We start from the raw sequence: 23,235 nt of genomic DNA, 5'->3' as shown, positions 1-23,235 counted from the left end.
ACTGAAAAAGCCCTTGTGGACATGGAGGAAATTTTAACAGAAAAATTCTTATACATGATTTTCTAGATATAGATTTGTGGATGTAGCCCCTACAGCAGAGCCCTCAGTTCTTCACCCTGGGCACAGGGGCAAATGGCAAAAGCCAAAAGGCAGAAGCCAACATTAATTCTGTTGATATCAAAACTCTAACCCTAGGTGATAAAGGGTTTGTGTTTTCATCTTGATGAACATTTAGAATTTATATCTGACGTGTTATGAGTGCAAATTCAGCTGCCTTCCACTATGAGAATTTCTTCAGATGTTAGATAACAAGTCTCCAGCTAATTAAGTAACTGTTCCCTGACTCATTACTTTGCTAATATCTATTTAAAACAGCCTTTTATACAACAGTTTTGCTTTTCATGTAAATTCTTGGCTGGGAAGTAAAGAATTTTTTACAAGCTTCCAATAACACTCGTAACAGGAGTTATCAAAAAAGAAAATACGCAGTTTCAACAAAAGATGGCAAATTAGAGGGACACAGATGAAAAGATTCAGTCTCACAAACATGCATATTTTAATATGCAGATAAGTCAAAGCCAAAAAGAACAGCCAGTCTCCTCCTAAAAATGTGTTCTTCCTATGTTTGTCTGCAAAAGCCACCTCCCAGCTTCATCAAACAACATTTGACAAACATGAGAGAGATACAGAACTTTCAAAGCCACGTCCATCATCCCCCTGCAGCCAGGACAAACTGTTCAGATGATTGAGGGCTGTTAGGAACATTCTCCAAAAATGTGCACTTTGCAATTACAATCTTTGCAGAAAGCAGCGAGGGCATGAACTTTGAGACAACTAGGAGAGTCTAAAAATATTGTAGCTCAAATCCTCCTCTCCCAGAAGAAGGGACAAGTCTTCATTTTGGTGGCATCAATTTAACCAGCTGAGGGTTAGCTGCTGCCTTTGACACAGGGATTTCCTCACCCAGGAGTGCTAAAATTGGTCTTGCCCATTCCTGTGCCTCATCCCCCTCTCCAAGGTCTTGTCCCTGCTGAGAAACCACTCAGCTTCCCTGATGCAAAACATATTTTGGACAAAGTACAATATGGAACAATGCTTTTGACAAAGTAAGGACAATCCTCACTCTGAGGATTCCTTTGGCTGCTTCTTCGAGCACCAGTTGTCGTGTGGAGTAGAACCACTGAGTCATTCAGGCTAGAAAGGACCTCCAGGACCATTGAGTCCAACCTCTGGTTGAACATCACTTTGACACCCAGACCAGAGCACTGAGCGCCACATCCAGCGGCTGCTTCAACACTCCCAGGAATGAGCACTCCACCACCTCCCTGGGCAGCCCATTCCAACACCTGACCACACTTCCAGGGAAGAAATTCCTGCTGATGTCCTGCCTGAGCCTCTCCTGGTGCAGCTTGAGGCCATTTCCTCTCATCCTGTCACTTGTTGCCTGGGAGAAGAGGCTGATCACCACCTCACTACACCCTCCTATCAGGGAGTTCTAGAGAACAGCAAGGTCATCCCTGAGCCTCCTTTTCTCCAGCCTAAACACCCCCAGCTCCCTCATCAGCTCCTTGCAGGATTCGCTCTCCAGAACCTTCCCCATATACAGAATTATGCCCTCATTTAACTGGTCCAGCTGGTGAGGCCTGAGCGCTTCCTCAGCTGCCTGACCAGCCTGGCTGGTGGTAGTAATCCTGCATAAAACCTGGAATAAAACCTGGAAACAGGACAGGGAAGAATGGGCATGAACACCCCATTTTCTGCTCTACCTGTTTGCAAAGCATGCAGAGCTCTTCTAAACATGTGGGCTTTGTTATCCTTATTGTCTTAAATAAAACCTCTGTGATTCTATTTCATTTGGAAGGATGTTGACAGGGAAGCAAAGCCAATATCCCAGCAACAGTGACTGGCCTCTGGGAAAATAATGGGCCATAACTCAGAGGACAATAGGACTTCATTAAAGAAAACTTCAGTTCCAGGCTAGAAAGGGAGATGTCAAAACAAGGAATGAGGAACAGACTTTCTCAATGGCCAACGCTTTGTTAGCCTTGTTTCAGTTAAATTTGAATGTACTCCATGTTTCTGCCCACAGTGATGCCCACTGAAGTGTTACACAAATAGCAGCTTCCTTTGCTGCATCTGCAGGGCACAACACTTACCCCTGTTCCTGAAAAACGGATGGAAAATTGAAGCCAACCATCAGTTTCCATTTTGCACTTGCGTGTTTTTGTGGTTGGTTTCTCAAACGAGGAGGTTCAAACACTCTTTCCAAACTTTCCCCTCCACAACCCCACTCAATGGCCTGCCTTGAATCCCCATCTGAAGGGGAAAAGAGATTGCTTAGGGGACACATTTCCCTGGGAAGAAGGTTATAGGAGGGAAATTCCACAAGGCAAAACCACAGGTGAGGTGCCAGGAGACAGAGCAATGTGTTCTGAATTTCATCTTGTCATAGCACAAAGTGGTTTCTTCAAAAGGACCAAAACTAATATTTCCCATCTGTGGAATTTTAATGAATAAATTCTGTTTGTTTCTGTTGCTTTACTCCGTCTTTTTGAAAAGAAATGGGGAAAATGTGCGCAGCTTCTTTGTCAATGCCCTCTCCTTTTTCAGAGAAGCAAAAACTAAAAAGCACCAGGGTCCCCTGAAGTGCTGGCAGCTCAGGCAGGGGCTGGGACAGTCAGGAATCAGAGCAGGGGGAATTTGGGAGGTCAGACAACAGCAGGTTTAACTGACAGGACACCTTAAAGCAGGAGAGAATTGGTGAAAACAAAGACAAATCAGAGAGAAGGCTCAAAAGAGACAAATAACTTTGAATATTTCCATTTCCTCACATACAAAAGTACATACCTAAAGCAGTTTCAAAAAACATTTCGAGATTCACCAGCCAGCACCACACTGCCTTTAAAATGAAAAGATTCAGACCTGTACTCATCCCAGTTCAGCCAGGAGCTTACTGGGTGACTTACTGGGATGAGCACTTTGACTTTTATTCACCCATTACCCCTCTGTGTAAAGTGGAAATGACACTCGCCACTCTTGCAAAGCACAGGATCTGCTGATAGGAAATGGCATGTAAATGCTCTATATTATTGTTATTCTTATCATTATTCATGCTAATTAGCACTGTGGTGTTTGTTAATTGGTTATTAATATTATTAAAGAATTAGCAAGTTATGATTGATAATAAGGATAAAAATCTATTAAATTTATTACCTGAGAATGCAGATTATTTTTCCCTTTTTTGCTGTTATTTAATCACCTGGCACAAAAATGAGGATCCTCTGTTTCCATCTCTTCCCACTTTTAATGTCTCAAGACATTTTGAAAGAAATAATTTCATCATTCTAAGTCCTTTCACCTGCAGTTTTAATGTGGCATTTAGGCTCTGACCCAAACACAGGGATTTTCCTCACCCTGGAGTGCTAAAATTGGTCCTGCCCACTCCTGTGCCTCATCCCCTTCTCCAAGAAACCACTCAGCTTCCCTGAGACTGAACTGCTGTATCCTGCAGCTCAGCAGACAGAGAAAACCCCCAGCAACTTCATGTGGTGATGTTTCTATTGCTTGACGTGCTCTAAATAAATCCCAGGAAACCTAAAATCTCAATTTGGGCTTCCAAGTTAAATGTGTGAGATCACATGGAACTGATATTGCTTAAACAGAGGCTCAGCACAAAGAAAAGAAACCCAAAGATGGGTAAGTTGCCTACTGAAAAGTAGCAGAACCAGATTTTGGCCTTTTTTTTTCCCCCATTAAAACCCGGCATCTGACTGTGAAACTAAACGTTTGCACATGAAACAGATGGAATGGAACCATCTGTCATGGTGAAACAATTTGCAGCAAGTAATTACACTGCAAAAAACCTCCACGGAGTTTGGTGATACGTCAGGGCTGAGAGCGATGACTGAACGTTAACAATTCCAGACAAATTGCTCGGGGCACACGTTTTTCTCATCAGCAAAGATAACACAGCGTCCACTGGAGGAGAAGAATGGATGGGGAACAGAGGGAATCACTGGAAGAAAAGGGGCAGATCATTTTCTTCGGATTTGCCACTGCTGGAGTTCCAGGATTAATCCATGTGCCCTCATGATATCTGCGACTCAGAAGCCACGCCAAGGGAAACGTGGATTGCACACAAATGCTCCACACGTGAGAAAAATGAGATTAAATGGCAGAGAAGTCCTCCTCCAAGTGGATTCACTGCATCTAGCCTGGAGTCTTGAATATCCTGTCCTAAATGTGTTGGTAAGTTGGAACAAGTCTGGAGAGGGAAATAAAAACAAGCTTTGGACAGGATGTGCTGATAAAAAAGGGAGGCACTGTTACATCAGCTGCAAATGCCCAGCGGATGGGGATGAATTGTTTAGGGGGCAGCTTGGATTACAAGTAAAATTATAATTAAAGGAAACTAAGTAAATGAAGAGTCTGATTTATTAATAGTATTTCCAAACGCAGGCTGTGTAGTGGATATTAAAATCTCCAAATTCACAAGGAACTGCAAATCTTTACTTGCATTTATTCAGGTTTTAGAGTAGAGAAAAATGGATGACAAAAACTGTAAGATCGCAGTTATAGGCAGTAAAATCAATGAAAAAAAGTGAACAAAAGTGCAGAAACTTCACGGATACAGATTTTTAAAAGAAACCCTGCTATATAACAGAACACAAAAATATCCTGAGTTATCCCCTGAGAGGTTGGCTGGATGTGACCTAAAGGGAGTTTTCTGACTCCAGTGTCTATGATTCACCATATAGCACGCTCAGGATTTTCTAACTCCTGGAAACAAAAAAAAATAAACCCAACCAAAAATGACAGTCCTTTTCCTTGGCTGGGTTCAGTCACCAGCCTCAGAGCCACACTGTAATTGGACGCTGAGAGGAATAAAAGAATCACTTCGAAAAGACAAACCCTATTCTCAGTTCCACCTCTGCAAACTGCCACTGACATTTCTTTTCCCTGAACTGCTCTAAGTTTTATAACAAGAAGCAGAATCTGGCCCCTCACACTGAAGCCACAGCGGAGACTCCCCAGTTTGGGGCCAAAATCCACCAGAATCTGACTTTTGTCCCAGCCCTAAGCAGACACTGCCTCTGAACTGAAATGCAGAGAACACCCAGATGTTCTTAATAAAAACCAGGACAATTTGCAGCTGATGCCCAACCAGCGTAGACTCTTAATAAAAGGGAAAAGGAAAAAAAAAAAAAAAAAAAAAAAAAAAAAAAAAAAAAAAAAAAAAAAAGGAAACTACGTCTACTGAAGTTTCTGTAACTGATTAAGTCACTGGCTTGGAAAAACAGATCCCCCTGCCCATGAGTCCAACTCCCATGCAAGAGCCCAGCCGTAGAAACAGATCCCCTCTACCATATAATTTGCAGAATAAGTGGAAAATGGTGTCTGAATCTTTGGGTAACTCCTTTTATTTTTAGAGGGAAGGTGGGTAAGAAATAGCTCTTACCTGCCCTGACCTCATCTACCATTTTGCTACTCCCAAGTAATTTTCCTCACTGGAAAAAAATGCTGGAGTGGTGCATAACCATTTTTTGAGGGTTTAAATGTCACACTGTTTATAGAAAAGAAAAAGAAGCATGAACTAGACACAGAAGCTTATTTATTTTTAGTCCACTCTGTTCTGAATTAATCTGATTTGTGTACACTGATAAGCCGTCTTGACTGAATTCAAGCCTTTCGTAATCCTGTGAGTAATGTAAACGATTGTGCTAATTAAAAATAACAGTAATTGTAATTTGCCAGTAGCAGGAGAAGGTAGCCTACTTCAGCCATACGGGAAGGAGTTAAAACCAAGCTTTGTTTTCAGTCACACATTTTGATCAGATCAAATCAGTACAAACAAATCCTCTGGTAAACTTTTACAGAGGTGCTGCTGCTGCAAATGCAGGTGGGATTGCTACAAGTACCTAAGAAAAGCAAGAGAATTTCAAACAATATTCCTGCATCAAACGCAAGATTGGCTGTTTAGGGCAGAACATGTCTTTAAGAAAACAGTCCATCCTGCCATCCTCCACCTCCTGCTGATGGAGAACGAGTGAAATCCCTACGCAAGTTTTTCCTGAGATAAATTAATGCCTGTCACTCCTTTGAAAGTTTTAATCTATCTTTTCATTTACATGATGACTAAAATTAAAATATGACTACCAAAAGCAATTAAAGGGAACAATCCCATCGCATTAACAGCTGTTTAATTGTCTGTAATTTTTATTTTTACTGGTAATAGAACCACCACTACAGCAGAGAAAAGATAACCTGAACCAATCCAGGAATTTCTCTGCTGCTTTACTTACTCCAAGCTGAATTTAAAAGTTTTTTGGTTTTTTTTTAATTAAACTAAGAGAATGGAAAGCATACCTGGCACACATCATAGTGCTCAAACAGGGACAGCAAACCAATATCACTGCGACTCGTGATGCCTTTCAAAATGGTGATATTGCCATTCCCAGAGTCCAGCTCTATCACATTGTTGAAAACATTGGACACAGCTTTGCCAGTCAAAAGCAAGTTCACCAATTCCTGTTTGGGACATGTTTAAAATAAAGAAAAACAAAAGAAAAACCAAACAGTAGTTAATCAACATGAGACTGATCCAGGATTGGTAAAGTTACACATGTACGTGACCCCTAATTTATGTAGTGGCTTTAGGTTCATGGTTAGGTTTAAAATTGCTTATAAAAGGATTCCAGATATTTTGGTCGAAGTCCCCCAAAGTAAAATGAGGAAATGATAGAATTATAGAATACCCTGAGTTGGAAGGGACCCACAAGGATCATCCAGTCCAGCTCCTGGCCCTGCACAGACACCCAACAATTCCACTCTGTGCATCCCTGGGAGTGTTGTCCAAATCCTCCTGGAGCTCTGGCTGCCTCGAGGCTGTGCCCATTCCCTGGGGAGCCTGGGCAGTGCCAGCACTCTCTGGGGGGAAAAACCCTTTCCAGCTGTGGGTTGGACTTTTTTGTCCAAAAGCATACTGTGAGAGACAGTAGTGAAAGCGCTGCTGAAGTCCAAATATTAGAGGACTTCTCAATTTTCATCCTTCTGGAGGCAAACTCCTGATAACTTATTTACTCTCACATCCAACTCTCAAACATCTCATATATGTGGTTTTGTTTTTTTTTCTTTATGGAAACATTTTGGTGTCCCTTCTTCTCCACAATGAAAGTACAGCAGGAATGATATAAACTCAAAGCCTACATGACATTTCTGTACGTGCTTAGTGATGTATTTTGTGTGTTGGACAAGATTTGTCAAATTATGATTCTTTCTCACTGATTATTTCTGGCTGAACTGAAGACTCCTTCAGCAAGACATTCACCCATATGGACTCAGATCACTAAGATTTTGGTATTTCCTAGAGATGACTGCTGATTATTTCCCCTCCAATTGAAGCAGGGGTGTGTCAGAGGCTAAATACCTCCGAGTATATGTGACATTTGCACATGAGTGTGCCTGAAGAACAGAGATATGGGATCTTTTTCTCAGCTACCATCCCACCAGGGCCAGCTGGGGTGCATGAAAGCAGAGTTAACAGCAGATTGTGCTGCAGCAGTGAACCAGCTCAGTTATTAATAAATAACATATGGCTAGAAACAGGAGGGGAAATAACAAAGAGAAAGCTTCCAGAGAAAATACTGCAAACTACCATGCCCAAAGACATGAATAACTCTGGTAAGGCCAGTTTGGAACTGGATTTAAAAATACTGCACACAATTACAGCTCTGTGTTTCTCCTGAAGGATTCCCCAGAATTTATAGGCTTTTACTGATTTTTTTGCATTTCTTATTCAACATCACTGATGTTCTACCACCTTCTTGAGGAACCATTGTGTGGCCACTGTACAAAAGTCCTCTAGCAACAAGAGAAGAACAAGAATCTCATCTTTGGCAGCCAGAAGGGCAATAAATACGATCCTGGGATCACTGAGGAGCTGTAGGATCAGACATGGAACCTCAGGCACCTTCCTGAGAGGGCAGGGAGGGAACACAGCGGTATCTCAGCACTGAGATCAACCAAGGAGTCCCAAAGAGGAAGATGGGAGGAGTGTGAGGACAGGGACACACAGGTACAGGCACGTGCAAGGCAGAACACCAGCCTGGAAAGCAGAACCTCTGAAGGCAAAGACAAGAACATGCCAAAACACAGGGAAAAAGAAGGAAGGACAAAGGTGCTTGATGTTATGGAGATAAGGAAACAAAAGGAAATTGGTGATTTTACAGCAGCCTTCCCACACCTAAAGGGGCTGCAAAAGAGCTGGAGAGGGACTTTTCACAAGGGCATGGAGTGATGGGACAAGGGGGAATGGCCTTCAGCTGAAGGAGTGTAGGTTTAGCTGATATTAGGAAGAAATTTCTTTACTGTGAGGGTGGTGGGGCCCTGGCACAGGCTGCTCCAAGAGGATGTGGACTGCCCATGCCTGGAGATGTTCAACAACAGGCTGGATGGGGCTTGGAGCAAGCTGGGATGGTGGAAGGTTGGAAGGGCTGGAACAAGATGAACTTTAAGGCCCCTTCCAACCCAAACCATTCTGAGATTCTATGCCTCTGTGACTTAAAAATAAGCAATGCCACCTCTTCCCAGAGGTCAGTTCACAGGAGAGGCACAGGACACCCCCAAAACTGGACCCTTAACTCACCTGAGTGCAGTAGCCGTGGCTGCCAATCAGGCGGTTGGTGAGCACATCGAAATCATTGCGCACCCTGAAACAGAAAACAAATTTAAAACCAATTAAATTTAAGTACAATTGCTTCTTTTCATTAGGTATAACATCTCTAAATCTTACTGAAAAACAAAACCAAACTGTTTCCCAACCATAAATTTAGCCCTGTATTTTCTGAGTCCTTTCAAGGCGATTTTTTACATGGCAAAAAAAAAATTAATATCTCAACTAAACCTGCAGAAAGCAGAAGTTTGGTAGAACAAGGCTTGAAGGAAACTGCTGTAGAGGAGAAAAGAAGTCATTGTCACCACTAGCTAGAATTTCAGAAATTAGAAATTTCCACAGTTTGTGTGACAGAATCACAGAATGGGTGAGGCTGGGAGGGACCTCTGGAGGTGCCTTTGTCCTCCCCACCTCTTGTACCTAAAGCCAGTTTCCCAGGTCCACATCTGGATGGTTTCTGCATCTCTCTAAGGAGACAGACTCCACAAAGTACCTGGGAAACATATTCCAGTACTCAGGTAAGAACTGCTGTTTGTTTTTCCTCTCATAAATACTTGTAATATATGCATACAATCTATACACCACATTGTCCATGAAAAGAAGGGGAAAAAAAAAAAAGCAAACCCCAAAATTCCTGTAGAGGTGCACATTTATAATTGTGCTGTGTGGCCCCTGATTATATGTTGTGATACCAAAGAGAAAAGTCTGAAATTGCATCGCCCATAATTATGGAGTAATGTGTCCCCAGACTGAGTTCACCCTCTCATAACCCCTGGAATTACTGAATTAGTGATTGGTTGATGGCCTAAACTATAAAGGTTGTAACTGTGATCACTTCTTATCCTGCAGATATAATGGAATTGCAAACATCATTTTATACATGAATAAATGTTTAATCTAGGTTTGAGGAAAAGCAACGTACTATGTTCTGGGGGAGTTGTGGCAATAAAACCCACTGATTAATTCTATGGGTCATAAAAAAGCTATTTTCCTTCAGTATAAAATATGCTGATCTCAATTGTTTTGACTCCATCCTTATTTTGATATTGCTGCTGAGGTAGAGAGAATGCCTGAATAACGATCAATTAAAACTTAGTTATTCTACACACATCCAGGTTCCTCGTTCTCATTGGAAAATCTATGGATACAAATATCCACATTTCTTGACAATTGGCACAATTAATTTTGTTTTAAAATGAAAATATTTTGTTTCTTAAAAAGTGGGAGTTGAATTATGTGGCCAGGGTAAAGCTAGCTGGAAATTTCCCCTTAACGTTGCTACACATGCTCCATTAAAAATTTATTTATTAAGTAAAAAGCCAGGACATTTCCTGTCTTCATCCCAAACTTCAGAAAACTATTTTTTCATAGGTTTTTTCTGAATACCAAAATCAGAATGTCACTTATAATTTTGAAGTTTACAGCCCTAGAAGTATTTAAAATAATTCAGAAATAGCTGTAGTCGTGGAATCACAATTCCCAAACTTTAGACAATTATCTTCTCACAGGATTTCTTTGGATGGCAAAATCAGAATGTAATATGCAATTTTGAGGTTTACAGCCCTAAAAGTATTTAAAATAATTCAGAAAAAGTCATAGAATCACAACTCCCAAACTTCAGATAATTATTTTCTCACAGGATTTCTTTGAACGTAACGTATAATTTCAAGGTTTACAGCCCTAAAAGTATTTAAAATTATTAAGAAAAAAGTCATAGCCACGGAATCATGATTCCTATTTTGAAAAATGCATTTTATCCCTTTTGCAAAAACTTATTTCATCCCTTTTCCAAACACTTTTTAAAAGACAATTTACATGTCGGTGTCAGACATAACAAAGTGCCACTGACGTCTCTTGCCCGTGTGAAATCAAAGGAAAGGCCGGGGAAAGTGTGCCCGTGACAAGGAAAACTCCCTCGTGCACCACTACAAGGCATGGATGGGATGATAAAAATCTTTGGATTTCGGCCATTTCTCAGTTTTAGCAACGGCCTCATCTCGCCAGCGCCGCGGGCAGAATGTCCAACATGCGTCAGTCGGGGACGAGGGGACATACGCCACACACAATGGCAGGAAGCTCTAATTCCATCTGTAGGCACAAACAATCTGAGAGTCTGGAGGTGGATCTCAGCTCTTCCAGAAGAAGGACAACATCTGCCTTTGCAATCAGCCCCGCTGGTGAGGAAACCGACGTCAGGCGCGCGGCCACGGGATTTACACCTCCGCTCAACGCGCTCGCGGTTCTTGCTCCTACCCATTCCAAAGGCTCCCCAGCCTCTCTGCAGGGTTCAGGTGCAAGTGAAAATATCAGATAGTCACAGTTCTGTGACTGGTTTCTGCTGGGGTGTGTAGACATTCATTGGTGACGGGGAAATGGGAAGGGTTTGTTCATTCTGCTGTCCTGGCTATCAGATGTCAATGCAGACATAATCCATAAATCACTATCACTAATATGGAATTTTTCCATTTATATCACAGCACAGAATTTTCCATTTATAATTTTTAAATCATTTTAGAACAGAAAAAAACCAAAATAAAACACTGCTTTGAAGCCAGAAGTCTGTTAAGTATCCCAGTGATCATCAGACAACGATTTAAAGCTTGATTCCGTGAATCCCTTTTTAATTTACAGCCCAAGGATCCATGTGCTGCTGTAACAGAATCACAGATCAGCAAACAGACACTAAAAAGCAACAGTGTTAATGGGAAATATTCCTTTCTTGTGCTGTATTATCACCATTTTCCAGCGTTGTGATAGTTCATAATCCCAGCTGGAGAGTGGGGTAGGAGAAATGTTGGCTGTTAGAGTAGAACAGTAGGGTTTGCCTTTCCTGGTAATATTATGAAGTCTGTTTTAAAAAATTACTCAGGCAGAAAGCAAGATACTGATTTTTAAAATCTCCTGAAAAAAGATTTTAAATCAAGCATGTGTTCCATGTGCAGTTTTCAGTAGAAATCATTCCCTGTGCTGATACGTCTCAAAAAGTTGACAACGAGACTTTGCTAAATTTCGTGTCACTTGTAAGACCACCCACTTGATTTTTAGTTTTACTTGTAATAGGTGTGATGTGCTCTATGCCTGCATTAAACCAGAGTCTGGATTCTAAAATATTTACAGAATGTGGATGTGTTTTAGTATGCTCAAAGAACTTAAATAACATGGCGAAACTCAGCACCACATGGTTTATTCACTTCGTACTGTTATTTTAAAAAAAATTCTATTAAACCCCCCTTTTTCCCAAAAAAAAGAGTAATTGTGAGCCCTTATCCTGAGGCTTAACTGTCCTTTCAGCACTGAACACAAGCAAACATTTTTTTCTCACATTATTATCACTCAAAATGAACATCATTATGTGGTGAAACCAAAAGATGTGTAAGGCAGCTTCAGAGTAAAAACTTACATTATGGCAACTGGAGAAATCTCCTCATGACATAAATCACCAAAATACAGCTGGTGTGAATTATATCTATATTTTCATGGTTTTTAATGCTGCTGGGTTTAAGGCAGGGATGTCTGAAAGTCCTTCCAAAAAATATCTTTCTATATTACGAACTAATTTTCTCTCTATCCTCCTCTTGGTGAATACGCGTTTCTCTTCAGCCTGGTTGTAACTGTTTGTTTCAAGTTATAAATAATGTGTTTATATGGGATGTTAAGTACTGAAGATGGACAGATGTGCTGAGCCAAACCTTTGACTGCTCTGAATTGTCACAGCCATACTGACACAATTTACTGACTTCCAGACATTTATTAGAAATTTGCCTAGAAATCAATCCATTCTGGGATATAAAAATAACAAAACAAACAAACAAACAAACAAACAAACAAATCTAAAAAGAAGAAAATGTAATGCCATTATAAACCCTAACACTGATGGTGCATTGAAAAATTCACTTCACTGATCTCTATGGACTCAATAAAATTTTAAAACTGCATAAATACAAATCCAAAATATAAATATTTTGAGCACTGGAATGTCCAATATAACACATTGGACATTTTATTTCCTTAGCTAAAACTAAGTGAAATGAATGTTTCTCAAATGCTTCAACATATATTTACTCTCAATTTACTTCCAGGAAAATTCTTGACAAGTCTTCCATGGAGAATAATTAAATTTTGAATACAAAAGTCCTATACAAACTGTAATTGTAGGAATAATCCCAGGCTATCACAGTGTGAGTCAGTTCGTGCCATAGGTATCGCTAGGCTTGATAACAGAACAAAATAAAAGAAAAGAAAAATATAAATATAAAAGATAATAACAAATTATAAAAGAAAAAATAGTGCATTTGAGTAAGTGCTGGCTGGTTTAAAATCCTTAACTCTGAGGCAAAGCTGCCACAGAAAATTGGTGACCTCACTTTGTTCATGGCAACAGACAGTCACATTAACAAACACACAATTACAAGTCTACTCCCAAAATAGATTTGGGGCTGGGAGGGAGAAAAAAACTCATCTTCAAGCATAAGGATTTCAAATAATTACAATGGGGATGTGGAAAATGACAGGATGGGTGACTGCCTTATTGTGTAAATGTTCCAGATTTTTTTTTTTTTTTTTTTTTTTTTTTTTTTTAATACTGGCACATGGCAAAGGTTTCAAATGAATGTTCAAAGAAGAAGGGAAGAGTCTCTAAAAAAAAAAAAAATTGTTTCGGATACAGACCAGGGAGAGCAAGGAAGCGTTTTCATTCTTTATTTATCACTTTTGCCACATACCTGCTAATTTCACAAAGCTCTTAAAACTATCTGAGGTACTAATGCAGGTGAATTCATCAGCTCTGCTGCTCCAGGGTGCTGACAAACTATGGGAAGTATTTATATTTCCCAGGGATAGATCTGATGGGAAAAATGATTGATCTGTTGGCATAAACAACCCACTATTTCTTTTTTTTTAAGAAATTATCTTTCTGATTGATTGCAGCGTCCTCCTGAGTAAAAGAGAACAAGCAAAGATATTAAATATGTAAATATCTCACCACATTGACCCTTCAGCAAACAGCTGAATAATCTAAATGTGTGAAAGTAACCCGCTGAAATTTTGCCAAAATCTGACAATTTATTTGTCACTGCTGCATTTTTGGAGTAGAATCACACTTATTCTTCCACACTTCTGCAGTCTTTTAATCAATATACTTCATTTCCCTAAAATCAAACGAACTAATTTCTGAAATGCTTCGATTCACTAAAGGAAAGGTGAAACAAAAAGATAGGAAAGATGAAAAAGCTGATCAATCACTTCAGGGCAGGATTCCTATCACTGATTTTTGTATCTAAAGATGAACACATAAACAGGCAATCACCCTGGAATTCTTTAAATCTGTATGCATGAAGAGAATCTGGTACATCCTGAAGGTAATTTACGTGAGTTTGCTTAGGTATTTGACAGAGTAGAGGAAGAAACTCCATCTGAGAAGCAAAAGGAGCCTGCCACAACCTGGCCATGGCCATCAAATTGCTAAATACCAAGGACTGGAGGGATAAATCACAAATATTCTGGCACTGAAAACAGACTGAGTCTATTTTTCATTTTTTTACATTAGAAGTTGAGAAGTGAGAAATAAGGTTGATCTAGAAATAAAAACACCCTGTAGCCATTCTTTGAAGAACACTCCTCAATTGGACAAACCAATTAAAAGTTCGGAGTTAATTTACTACAGATTTTAGCTCAACAGAATCTGAGCATTTCTCCTCAACTGGACAAACCAATTGAAAGTTCAAAGTTAATTTACTACAGATTTTAGCTCAACAGAATCTGAGCTTTCACATATTGCAGGATCAGAAGAATTTCTGATGGTCAGAAGGAACCACAGTTAAAAACTGGGACAGCTTTCCCAGGATCATTTCACTACAGCAGGACACAACTGACGGACTCCAAGAGATGTTCAAATGGGAAGGAGATTATTAAGGAACATTTCCTCACTACTTCTCATGAATTAACATAAATTCCACAGCACTCCTTAGACTTGCTGGGCAATTCAAGGAAAAAAATAAAGGAAAAACTCTTTCACAAAACACATTTCTGCACCGAGAGCTCACTGCCACAGGGGCTGTGGAGGCCAAAAGGATGAAAGGGTTTAGAGAAATCCGTGGAGGACAGGTTTCATCAAGGGCTAATAAACTCAGTGACCTGGACTCAACTGTCAGCTTGGGAAATCCTGGAATTACTGCTGGAAACATGGAGAATATTCCAGCAGAATGATTCTTCACTGCATTTCTTAGAGAGTTTCCTATCTTCTCCCTATCAAACACAGGCCAACAGGCTTGCAGAGCCTTTCCTTGATCCTATCAAAGAGCAGTTAAACCCACAAATCTCAGGTTCTCCCCAGAACCATATTCCATACTTGCATCAGCCCTGGGGTGGATTACAGCTATATCCCACGCTGGGACAAAGCAGAATTGAGGAGAGGGAGAAGAGAAGATGATGTTCTCTGCATCCCAGTTACTATCTTCAACAGAAATCCACATTTCTTCGTTGTTTTCTTGGCTTCCCATACTTTTCTCAGCAGTAGCTGAGGAGCCTGGAATCCGGTCACGCTCTGATGAGGTTTACTGACTCAACAGGCTGTTTACTGATGCACTTCCACTCTGTAATAACATAGATCTTTCAATTGAATAACTTTCTCTGCCTTCCTTGTTTGTTTACAACCACCACCATCCCAGTTTTTAGAAAATAGTTATGCCCCACCTCAATATTTGCCTTTTGGAAGGCTAGAAAACATAACAACTTTTGTTCTTCTACAATTCTTCTTTCATAGCACAGATTCCTCCTTCCCCTGGTCTGCGCTTTTCCTACACTTCCCCCAGCTTTCACGTGTGAGCCCAGCCTGACACGGTGTTTCTCTAAAGACACATCAGTGTCTTGCACAATCCATTAACATTTCTTCACCTCCCAAAACTATTTATGCTGATACACCCTCAGAGCAGAGCCAGGGCTGTTTTTTAATGCTGGCTCAGAGTCACCGTGTGCTCTGCTGCTCCTCATCCTGCCGCTCACAGCTGATGAACCCCCCAGCACAGGAGTGAGCTCTGTTTACAAGACCTTGCAGAAAATAAATCCCTCTTTTATTGCCCTCATCATGAGGATGAGCCAACTCGTTTTCACAGCACGATTTTTTCTCTCTATTGACGGGGCTTTTCAGCTTTTCAGTCATCAGGTCACTCCATCAGCACACCACGCCCTTTTTCCAGCATTATTGTAGGGAATAGAACATTTCTAATCCCAGACTGATCATCAAAAAAAATCCATCAGTCACCTGCCCCACGCTAACAAAGCCTTTCTGAGTCTCTTCCCTTATCACCTTTAGAATTCTTAAAAGATGTGTCATTTCCACATTACTAAATGATTTTTCATTTGACATATCAAATAAAAATCTCTTATTATGTCTCCATTAACTAATTTTATTCTCTTTTCTTTTTTTTTTTTTTTAGTTTAACTAACAATTCTCCATTTGTTCCTTAACTGCAAGTTATTTGACTATATTTAAATAAGCCATGACAAAGGTGAGCTTTTATGATCAGGTCCATTCAGAAAGTCTGGCAAAGCAAGAGAAAGCTTGAAAGTGCTGAATGAATTTCAGAATGAGGTGTAGTTACAAAGGTACCTGGTTTATTTTTTCCTCCCCACTGTGTAGCCATCATCACTTTTTTAGGTTAAATCACCTCTCACAAATTTGATTCAGTTATTACGCACAAATTTCAATTAGCCAGGCTGACTTTGCATCGTGTTGCTCTCCTTACTGAAAGGCAGAATATTAAATTTACACTTGGAGCATTCTTTACATTATTCCTGATATCAGCCACCTCCACTCCACACAGAAACCTCACGTCTTTTCCTGATAACTTTGTGTTAATATGATAAGGAAATCACTTGTTGTTTCATTTCCTCAGGTGTGGCCTCATCTGAACCACTTTTTTTGTCTATTTTCCAACACCAGGACTCAGACCACTGGTGACAGAGAAGGTTGTTGCTCACCACACTTTCTTCATTCCTCCGCACTATTTTAACAAGTCAGAAAACTCCTCAGAGAATGAGCAAATAATCTTCCCTTTCTTCATTTCCTCAGCTTTGTGATTTGTCCTGATCTGTTCCACAAGGAGCTGGAGGTGTCAGGGGAGCAATCTGGGTTTATTCTCTTCCTGCTGCACATCCACAACAAATGTGCTGTCATTCAGCCTCAAGTCCTTCACTTCTGCTCTGCGAACCCAGCTGGTGACACAGCTGAAATTACTGAATTTCCTTACCAGGGGGACAAGAGCCACATGTCTCAACTACCTGAGCAAACTCCACGTTTCCCCCCATTTATTATTTTTGGCATTGTTTCCCAGTTCCCCGGTCCCTTACCTATCAAGATAGCAACCAGAACCAGCATAACAACCTCTCTGTCTTCCTGATTCTTCCCTTTTTTCCTGTGTGGAGTCTCATTTACTCATTTTTCTTTACCACTAACCTTTGTTCCTTGTCCTCCAAACACCCTCAAACCTGATTCAACCTTTGCTCTTCTTTGCCTTTGTGGTCACATTTCCACTTGGGTCACGTTCTTTATCTACAATGTTAAATGGCTTCCTTATATTCACACTTTATTTAGCTAATCCTACACATTTCTTTTGAGGGAGATCCTACTCTCCTTTCCTCTACCTTGTCATCCAAACCTCCTTTTCCCAACACCTTTTGTCCCTGGCTCCCCTCTCTCTCAAGCATTAGGAAGTGACATTTCACACATCAATATCTTCCACTGCCTATTCCCTTTGGAAAGTACAAAGCTTCAAATCTTGCTCTCACATCCTCCCACAAATATTGCTAAGGCTGTCACTGATTACCCCTGGATTCTCACCTTTTTTAAAAGGAAAAACATTAAATTCTTCCAAGCAAACTCCCTTCTTTATTACCTTTCATTAGCAGTAATATGCTTCATTATCCTGCATTTATTAATTGATTAATGTTGCAAGCAGCTCTTGCCCAGTGAACACCCTGGCTACAAGGGCCTCTGTCCAACTCCCACAACAGAATCTCAAAGGCAAGGAAATGTCCTCAAAATTAGGAATTGCATGCAACCCATCCAGCAGCAGGCACGGAAGTTCATTCATCCCCCCAAAAAAGGGCTCAGTTCTTCCCTACCAAGGTGTGGATCCCACAAAATCTCTCCTATTTTCTCCTCCCCCTGTTCCTGGTAAATCTCACCTACTTCCCTCATATTGTAAAATCACAAATAGCTCTTGGGAGCTCTATGATTCTCAAATTTTATTTTTTTTTTTTTCAGTTGTGTCCACCTCCTTGTTTTTTAGCACTGCAACATTAATTGACAGCTGTTTCCCCTCAAAAGCAGCAGCTTCCCTGTCTTTTTCAAACACCAAAAGCTGTAAAAAAACCACGATGACATCTATTTATATTACAAAACTGCAAACCCACACGAACTTCCCCCTGCTGTTGGTCTCCAAAGCACTCTCAAGTGGAGGGGAAACTACCTCTGAGCAGGTTTTCCCAGAAAGCTGGCTCAGAAAAATCCACTTCCATCGAGAGCTGGGAGTGCCCCAAGCAATTGGATCCTTCATGCCAAGTTGGAATTGGGAGTTTTACCCCTGGCCCAGCCAAATGGATATTTCACAGAAAGCCTTTCTTCAGCCAACAGCATCAGGAGAGAAGGTGAATTTCAGGGGAATTCCAAATTAGAGATTGGCTCTGGGACAGGAAAAGGTGTCAGCAAAGGAAAGTGGATGGAGGGTGGGGGACCCTTTGTTCCACCCACAACTCATGAGCCAGCAGAGCATCACTTTCCTTTTCAAACTCCTGCATGACTGAAAGAGATTTAAGGTCCAGTTACACGTGGAATTGGGGTTATTTTACAGTAAATGATACAGAAAGGGTAAAGGAAAGGACACAGAAAAAAAAAGAAAAAAAAAGGTTTGATACAGATTACTGCAGCAATGGTCACTTCCTGCTACGCAACTCTATAAAAACTTCTCTTGATGAGTTAATGCAGAGAGAACTGTTAAAATTTAAAAAAAAAAAAAAAAAGTAAAAAAGTTTTGCCAATGGACCAGAAGAGCAGAAGAGGAAGATTCTCGTAGGATTGCCTGCAACCAGACAAATGATTACAGAAATAAACGCAAGATGATAAACAGATATATCTGACTGTGGCAAAGGGCGTAATACTGGGTAGCATTTAACAAGATTTGGTGCTTCTGCATGTTTTTATCTCGAAGATGGATTAGAAGGGCAGATTAGGGAGATTTAATCTCTCCAGTTAAATTCTTCCACGAATGAAGTCTAAGTGCACAGAACAATCATTCGATTCCCTCAAGGGAAAAACTGTTCATTAATAGATTTCAGAGCACGAGGTGAATTTGTACTCATCAGGGACAGAGTTATTGGGTTCGAGAAATCCTACACTGATAAGGAGTCATAACGTGATTTATTCGATTTAATAACAACTGGCTTTTGAAATACACAATGGTTTTTGAAATAAATAAATTAAAGAAAAAAACACACAAACAACCGACTCCAAACAACCAAAATTCCCCAACACCAAAACGGGAACAGCACAGGTAACTTTGAAACAGGTCTGAACACCCTTTTCTGGAGCAGCAAGGACTAGAGAAGCATAGTTAACAGAGCTGTGGGATCACAACAAGGAGGAAGATGTTGACGTGTATTTTCCAAGGTTTATGAGCAGCCAACATTAATGAAGTACACAGCCTCCTCCTGACTTGCAAAATCAGTCTCCTTCTTTATTTTTCCCACAGCTAAAGCCATTGTTTTACTTATTCTCACAGAAACACTTCAGGTCAAAACATGGCAAAGCCACCCAAATGACCAATCCTGACTGGAGAGTGGCACGTGACACATCATTCACTGATAAAGTATCCCCAAGTAAACAAAAGTGATGCAAACAGGGGCATTTTGATTTGTGAGCAGCACAGTGAGCCTGTGTTTCAGATCAGGCTCTGTGCCTTGTCCCCTGGTAGCCTGAAAATGGCAATACACTGCTTTTCCACAGAGGGATTCCACCCAAGGAATTTTCTCGTTCCACGTGTTCCTTGCTCTCATGGGTTCTGGCAATGATGCTTTTATGCAGTAAGTTATTGCAGTGATTAGGAAAAATGTGGAAATGGGGCTGGTGAGGAGCTGGAATTTAAAGCAAGCTGAGGATCCAGTGAGTGCATCCAAAGGATTCATCCCACTCCAGGAATGGCTTTGCACGAGTAAGCACAGGGAGGAAAAGTGGAAGGGTTGGGAGAGGATGAGGCAGCACCCAGCAGGGAAAGCTGTGCTGCAGTCCCACTGCAGGCTGGAAATCCAGCCAGACTGTGGGGATCACTCCAGTTGTCATTAAAACCACTCCTGAATATCCACAACTTTCCCGCACTCAGTGGAGAAGCTTGGAGCCCAACTTTTGAGCTCATTCTCCCTCCCATGCACGGAAAATATCCTGTAGCTCTCATCAGCGTGAAAATCCCAGTACACATCTTGCACACTCGGAAAGATTAGTCCCCTGAGCTGCTATAATATGACTTTTTTTAAAAAAAATTTCGCTGGCTGTTTAAAAAATAATTAAAAAAAACAACCCAAAACAACAGGTTGTAATTGTTAGGAACCAGCATTCCTTCCTGTACCAGAAGCAACAACGCGTTCTCAGCAACTTCCTCAGGAATTCTCACTCCTCTCTGGCCATTTGTTATCAGCTCAGGCAGTGATGATCATTAGCGCTCGGAGCATGAAAAACTCATTACCCAAAATCTACAAAGCAGCACAAACTCCTGCATTTCCTGGCATGCGTCCGTCCCCACCCCCAAAATAAAAAGACTTCAGATTGCCAGAGATTTTAGAACAACTGCCCAGCAGACCTGGCTGAAAGCTGGGATTTCCATTTGCAAGGGAAAATAAAATCCGTAACAATGTAAAAATTGTGGAGCTGAACCAAAAAAGCAGAGAAAGCAGCAGCAAACATCAAGGCAGAACACAAAAATGGGGGACATGGAGATAATATCGAGGCCAGGGGGTTTAGGGATGCTGGAGCTTGCACCTTCCATTACTTGCTCTAAATCTACCTGGACCTCTTGATATATTTGGCCTCCTCACCTCCCAGTACTGAATGTTATTTATGCTGTGGAAAAAATTAGAATTGCGCTTGTTTTAACACCGAAGCTTGAGTGCATCCCTGAGAGCACCCAAGTTTTTGGACTCTGAGGAATAACGTATTCAGCCTTGTAATGGGTGCCTGGGTTTTTATTACTTCCAAGTTATTCCTCTTTATTGGTGAAGAAAAAAGATTTTGTGTGCGAATTAAAGGGGAATTTTGTTTTTGTGTTGCACTCTGTTCCAATATTAATGTGACTTTACTGGCCTGGGGAGACAGGACTACATGCAAGACAAAATATGGAAGACCATATATTTATATGAAGCCATTAATATGTTTTTATTCTGTTCTCAACTCTCAACACATGATTTATCTCTTGTCTATCACAGCAAACTGAACTGATGTGTTCAGATAATTAAATTCCTAGTGGCAGTGCCACGATTTCTCTCCTTTTTTTATAACAGCCTATTTAAAGCCCATCACTGAGTACAGTTGAATCTGGTTTTGTCATGTAAAATGCTCAGCATTATTAAAGTTTTATCTCCCATTTTTCATTGACCTGTCACTAAAAACCAGATTTCATTTCACGACTTCATATTTAAAGCGTAAAATATCCTTATGCGTAGGTTATTTAGATTTTCTCACTTCATAGGGGAGGTAACCAAACACTTCAGGAGATGATTTGTGTCATTCTAAGATGGACACACAAAATAAGTCAAATTAATCATGGTTGGTTTTTTTGCCTTTTTTTGAATTTAAAGGCCTAAATGCAAATACTTACATAGAAAGTAAATAAATCATAGAACCCTAGAATGGTTTGGGTTGGAAGGGACCTTAAAGCCCAGCCAGTTCCATCCCCTGCCATGAAGAGGGACACTTTCCACTCTCCCAGGGTTCTCCAAGCCCCATTCAGCCTGGCCTTGGACACTTCCAGGGATGGGGAGCCCACAACCTCTCTGGGCAATAAAGATCATTAAGACACACAATTACACACAAAATAGGAAAAAAAAAATCTAAGTGCTGTCAAATCCACAACTAAAATTAAATTATCCTTTTTTTTTTTATTTTTTTCAGTACAATGTGCACACAAAAATCCAGACCGCTGAAACTCCCATGGAGCTTTCTGTTGTAAAAACCTGTGGATTTTTCTGTTAAAAAAAAAACAAAACAAAAACAAAAAACAAAAAACAGAAAACAAAACAAACAAAGAAAAAAAAAATCACAAAAACCAAAACAACAACAACAACAAAAACACACACACCACAAAAAGAAAAAAAACCACCAAAACAAACAAACAAACAAACAAAAAAAAAAAAACAAAAAAAAAACACAACAACAAAAAAAAAACAAAACAGAAAACCACCAAACCAAAAACCGGGACAGAACAATCCCATGGAGACCTATTACTGGCTGAAAATTCCATTATCTAAACCAAATCTTGTTTGTCTTCAGCTGTTCATCCAGAACTATGCCAGTTATGTAAATAATTGCTTACCGTGCTGGTAACACTCTCTGAATGGTGCATATTTCTTGAGGATATCAGCACTGAGTTATTTGTCTCGATATTTTTAATATCCCAAGAGAAGCACAGCGACATAGGCAGCTGAATCGATCGCTCAGGGTTACATAAACAAAACTCAGCGTGCACTTCTTAAGAAAAATTTGTGCAATAGTCTAAAAATACTTTCCATTGTGCTTAAAAGCAGAAAAATCCCCTTTGGTGTAAAGAAAAGATAGGTGCCAATGCAGTGTCTGACACAGGACTTTAAAATGAAGTTCTGTGAGGAAATCGTGACAATCCCTCAAAATAGAAGTGCACTTCATAAACTGTTCTGACATTCTGGATCGGATCTGTAGAAATATTTAGATCGTTTAAAATGCAAGCGGGCATCATAAGGAATTGCCATGTTCACTTTAGACACAGCTCCCCCAAATAAAAACAAAGATGATTGATTGGCCTTGTCATAATCCATCTGGTAGGAACTGGGAGGTGATGAGGGAGAATATATCCTTGCTTAAATTATTAAAGAATATTTATCATTTTATAGCAAGCAAAGCAGTGCGGACAGCAGCAATTATGAACCTACAGATCGTTACTTGCACAAGTAACTTCACTAATCTGAACCTCTCTGTCGTAACCAGCTCAGAAAAATGAGAATAAATGTCACATGCCCTGAAATTATCACATCATTTGTGTCAGAGTACAAAAGTGGAGTCAAGCCAAGGGCTGTAGTGTTACTACAAGCAAAAGAAAGGAAAAAAAATTACAATAAAACCAAAAAAACCTCAATCTGCAAACACTTGCTGGGATCCCAGCAGGTGAGCTGGGTGATTGTGGATCTCAAATTTGGACTAAGCTGCTGTTTCTGGTCAAGACAATGCAGAGCTGTAAGAAATAAAAGCTTCCATAAATCAGACTCGTGCTGCTTTCAAGTGCAGCTGCTCTCTCCGTGTCACTTGTTATTGCAAACTGGCAGGGAGCAGC

The 23,235-nt window shown here is 40.4% G+C and overlaps 1 protein-coding gene across 2 annotated transcripts in view; it reads right to left on the bottom strand.

Moving 5' to 3' along the window:
• The window catches only part of MINDY4 (MINDY lysine 48 deubiquitinase 4), a 65,937-nt gene that overhangs the window by 10,636 nt on the left and 32,066 nt on the right, over positions 1–23,235 (bottom strand). For both annotated transcript variants that reach the window (XM_040065474.2, XM_040065482.1), the window contains exons 14-15: positions 8,645–8,708; positions 6,367–6,528 (exon numbers count right to left, since the gene is read on the bottom strand). In XM_040065474.2, the coding sequence (XP_039921408.1) occupies positions 6,367–6,528; positions 8,645–8,708 (226 nt within the window). The remainder of the gene's footprint in view (positions 1–6,366; positions 6,529–8,644; positions 8,709–23,235) is intronic.

The sequence above is a fragment of the Hirundo rustica genome, chromosome 1 (assembly GCF_015227805.2).
Source record: "Hirundo rustica isolate bHirRus1 chromosome 1, bHirRus1.pri.v3, whole genome shotgun sequence".
Classification (NCBI taxonomy): domain Eukaryota; kingdom Metazoa; phylum Chordata; class Aves; order Passeriformes; family Hirundinidae; genus Hirundo; species Hirundo rustica.
This window is presented reverse-complemented; position numbering and strand designations above follow the sequence as displayed.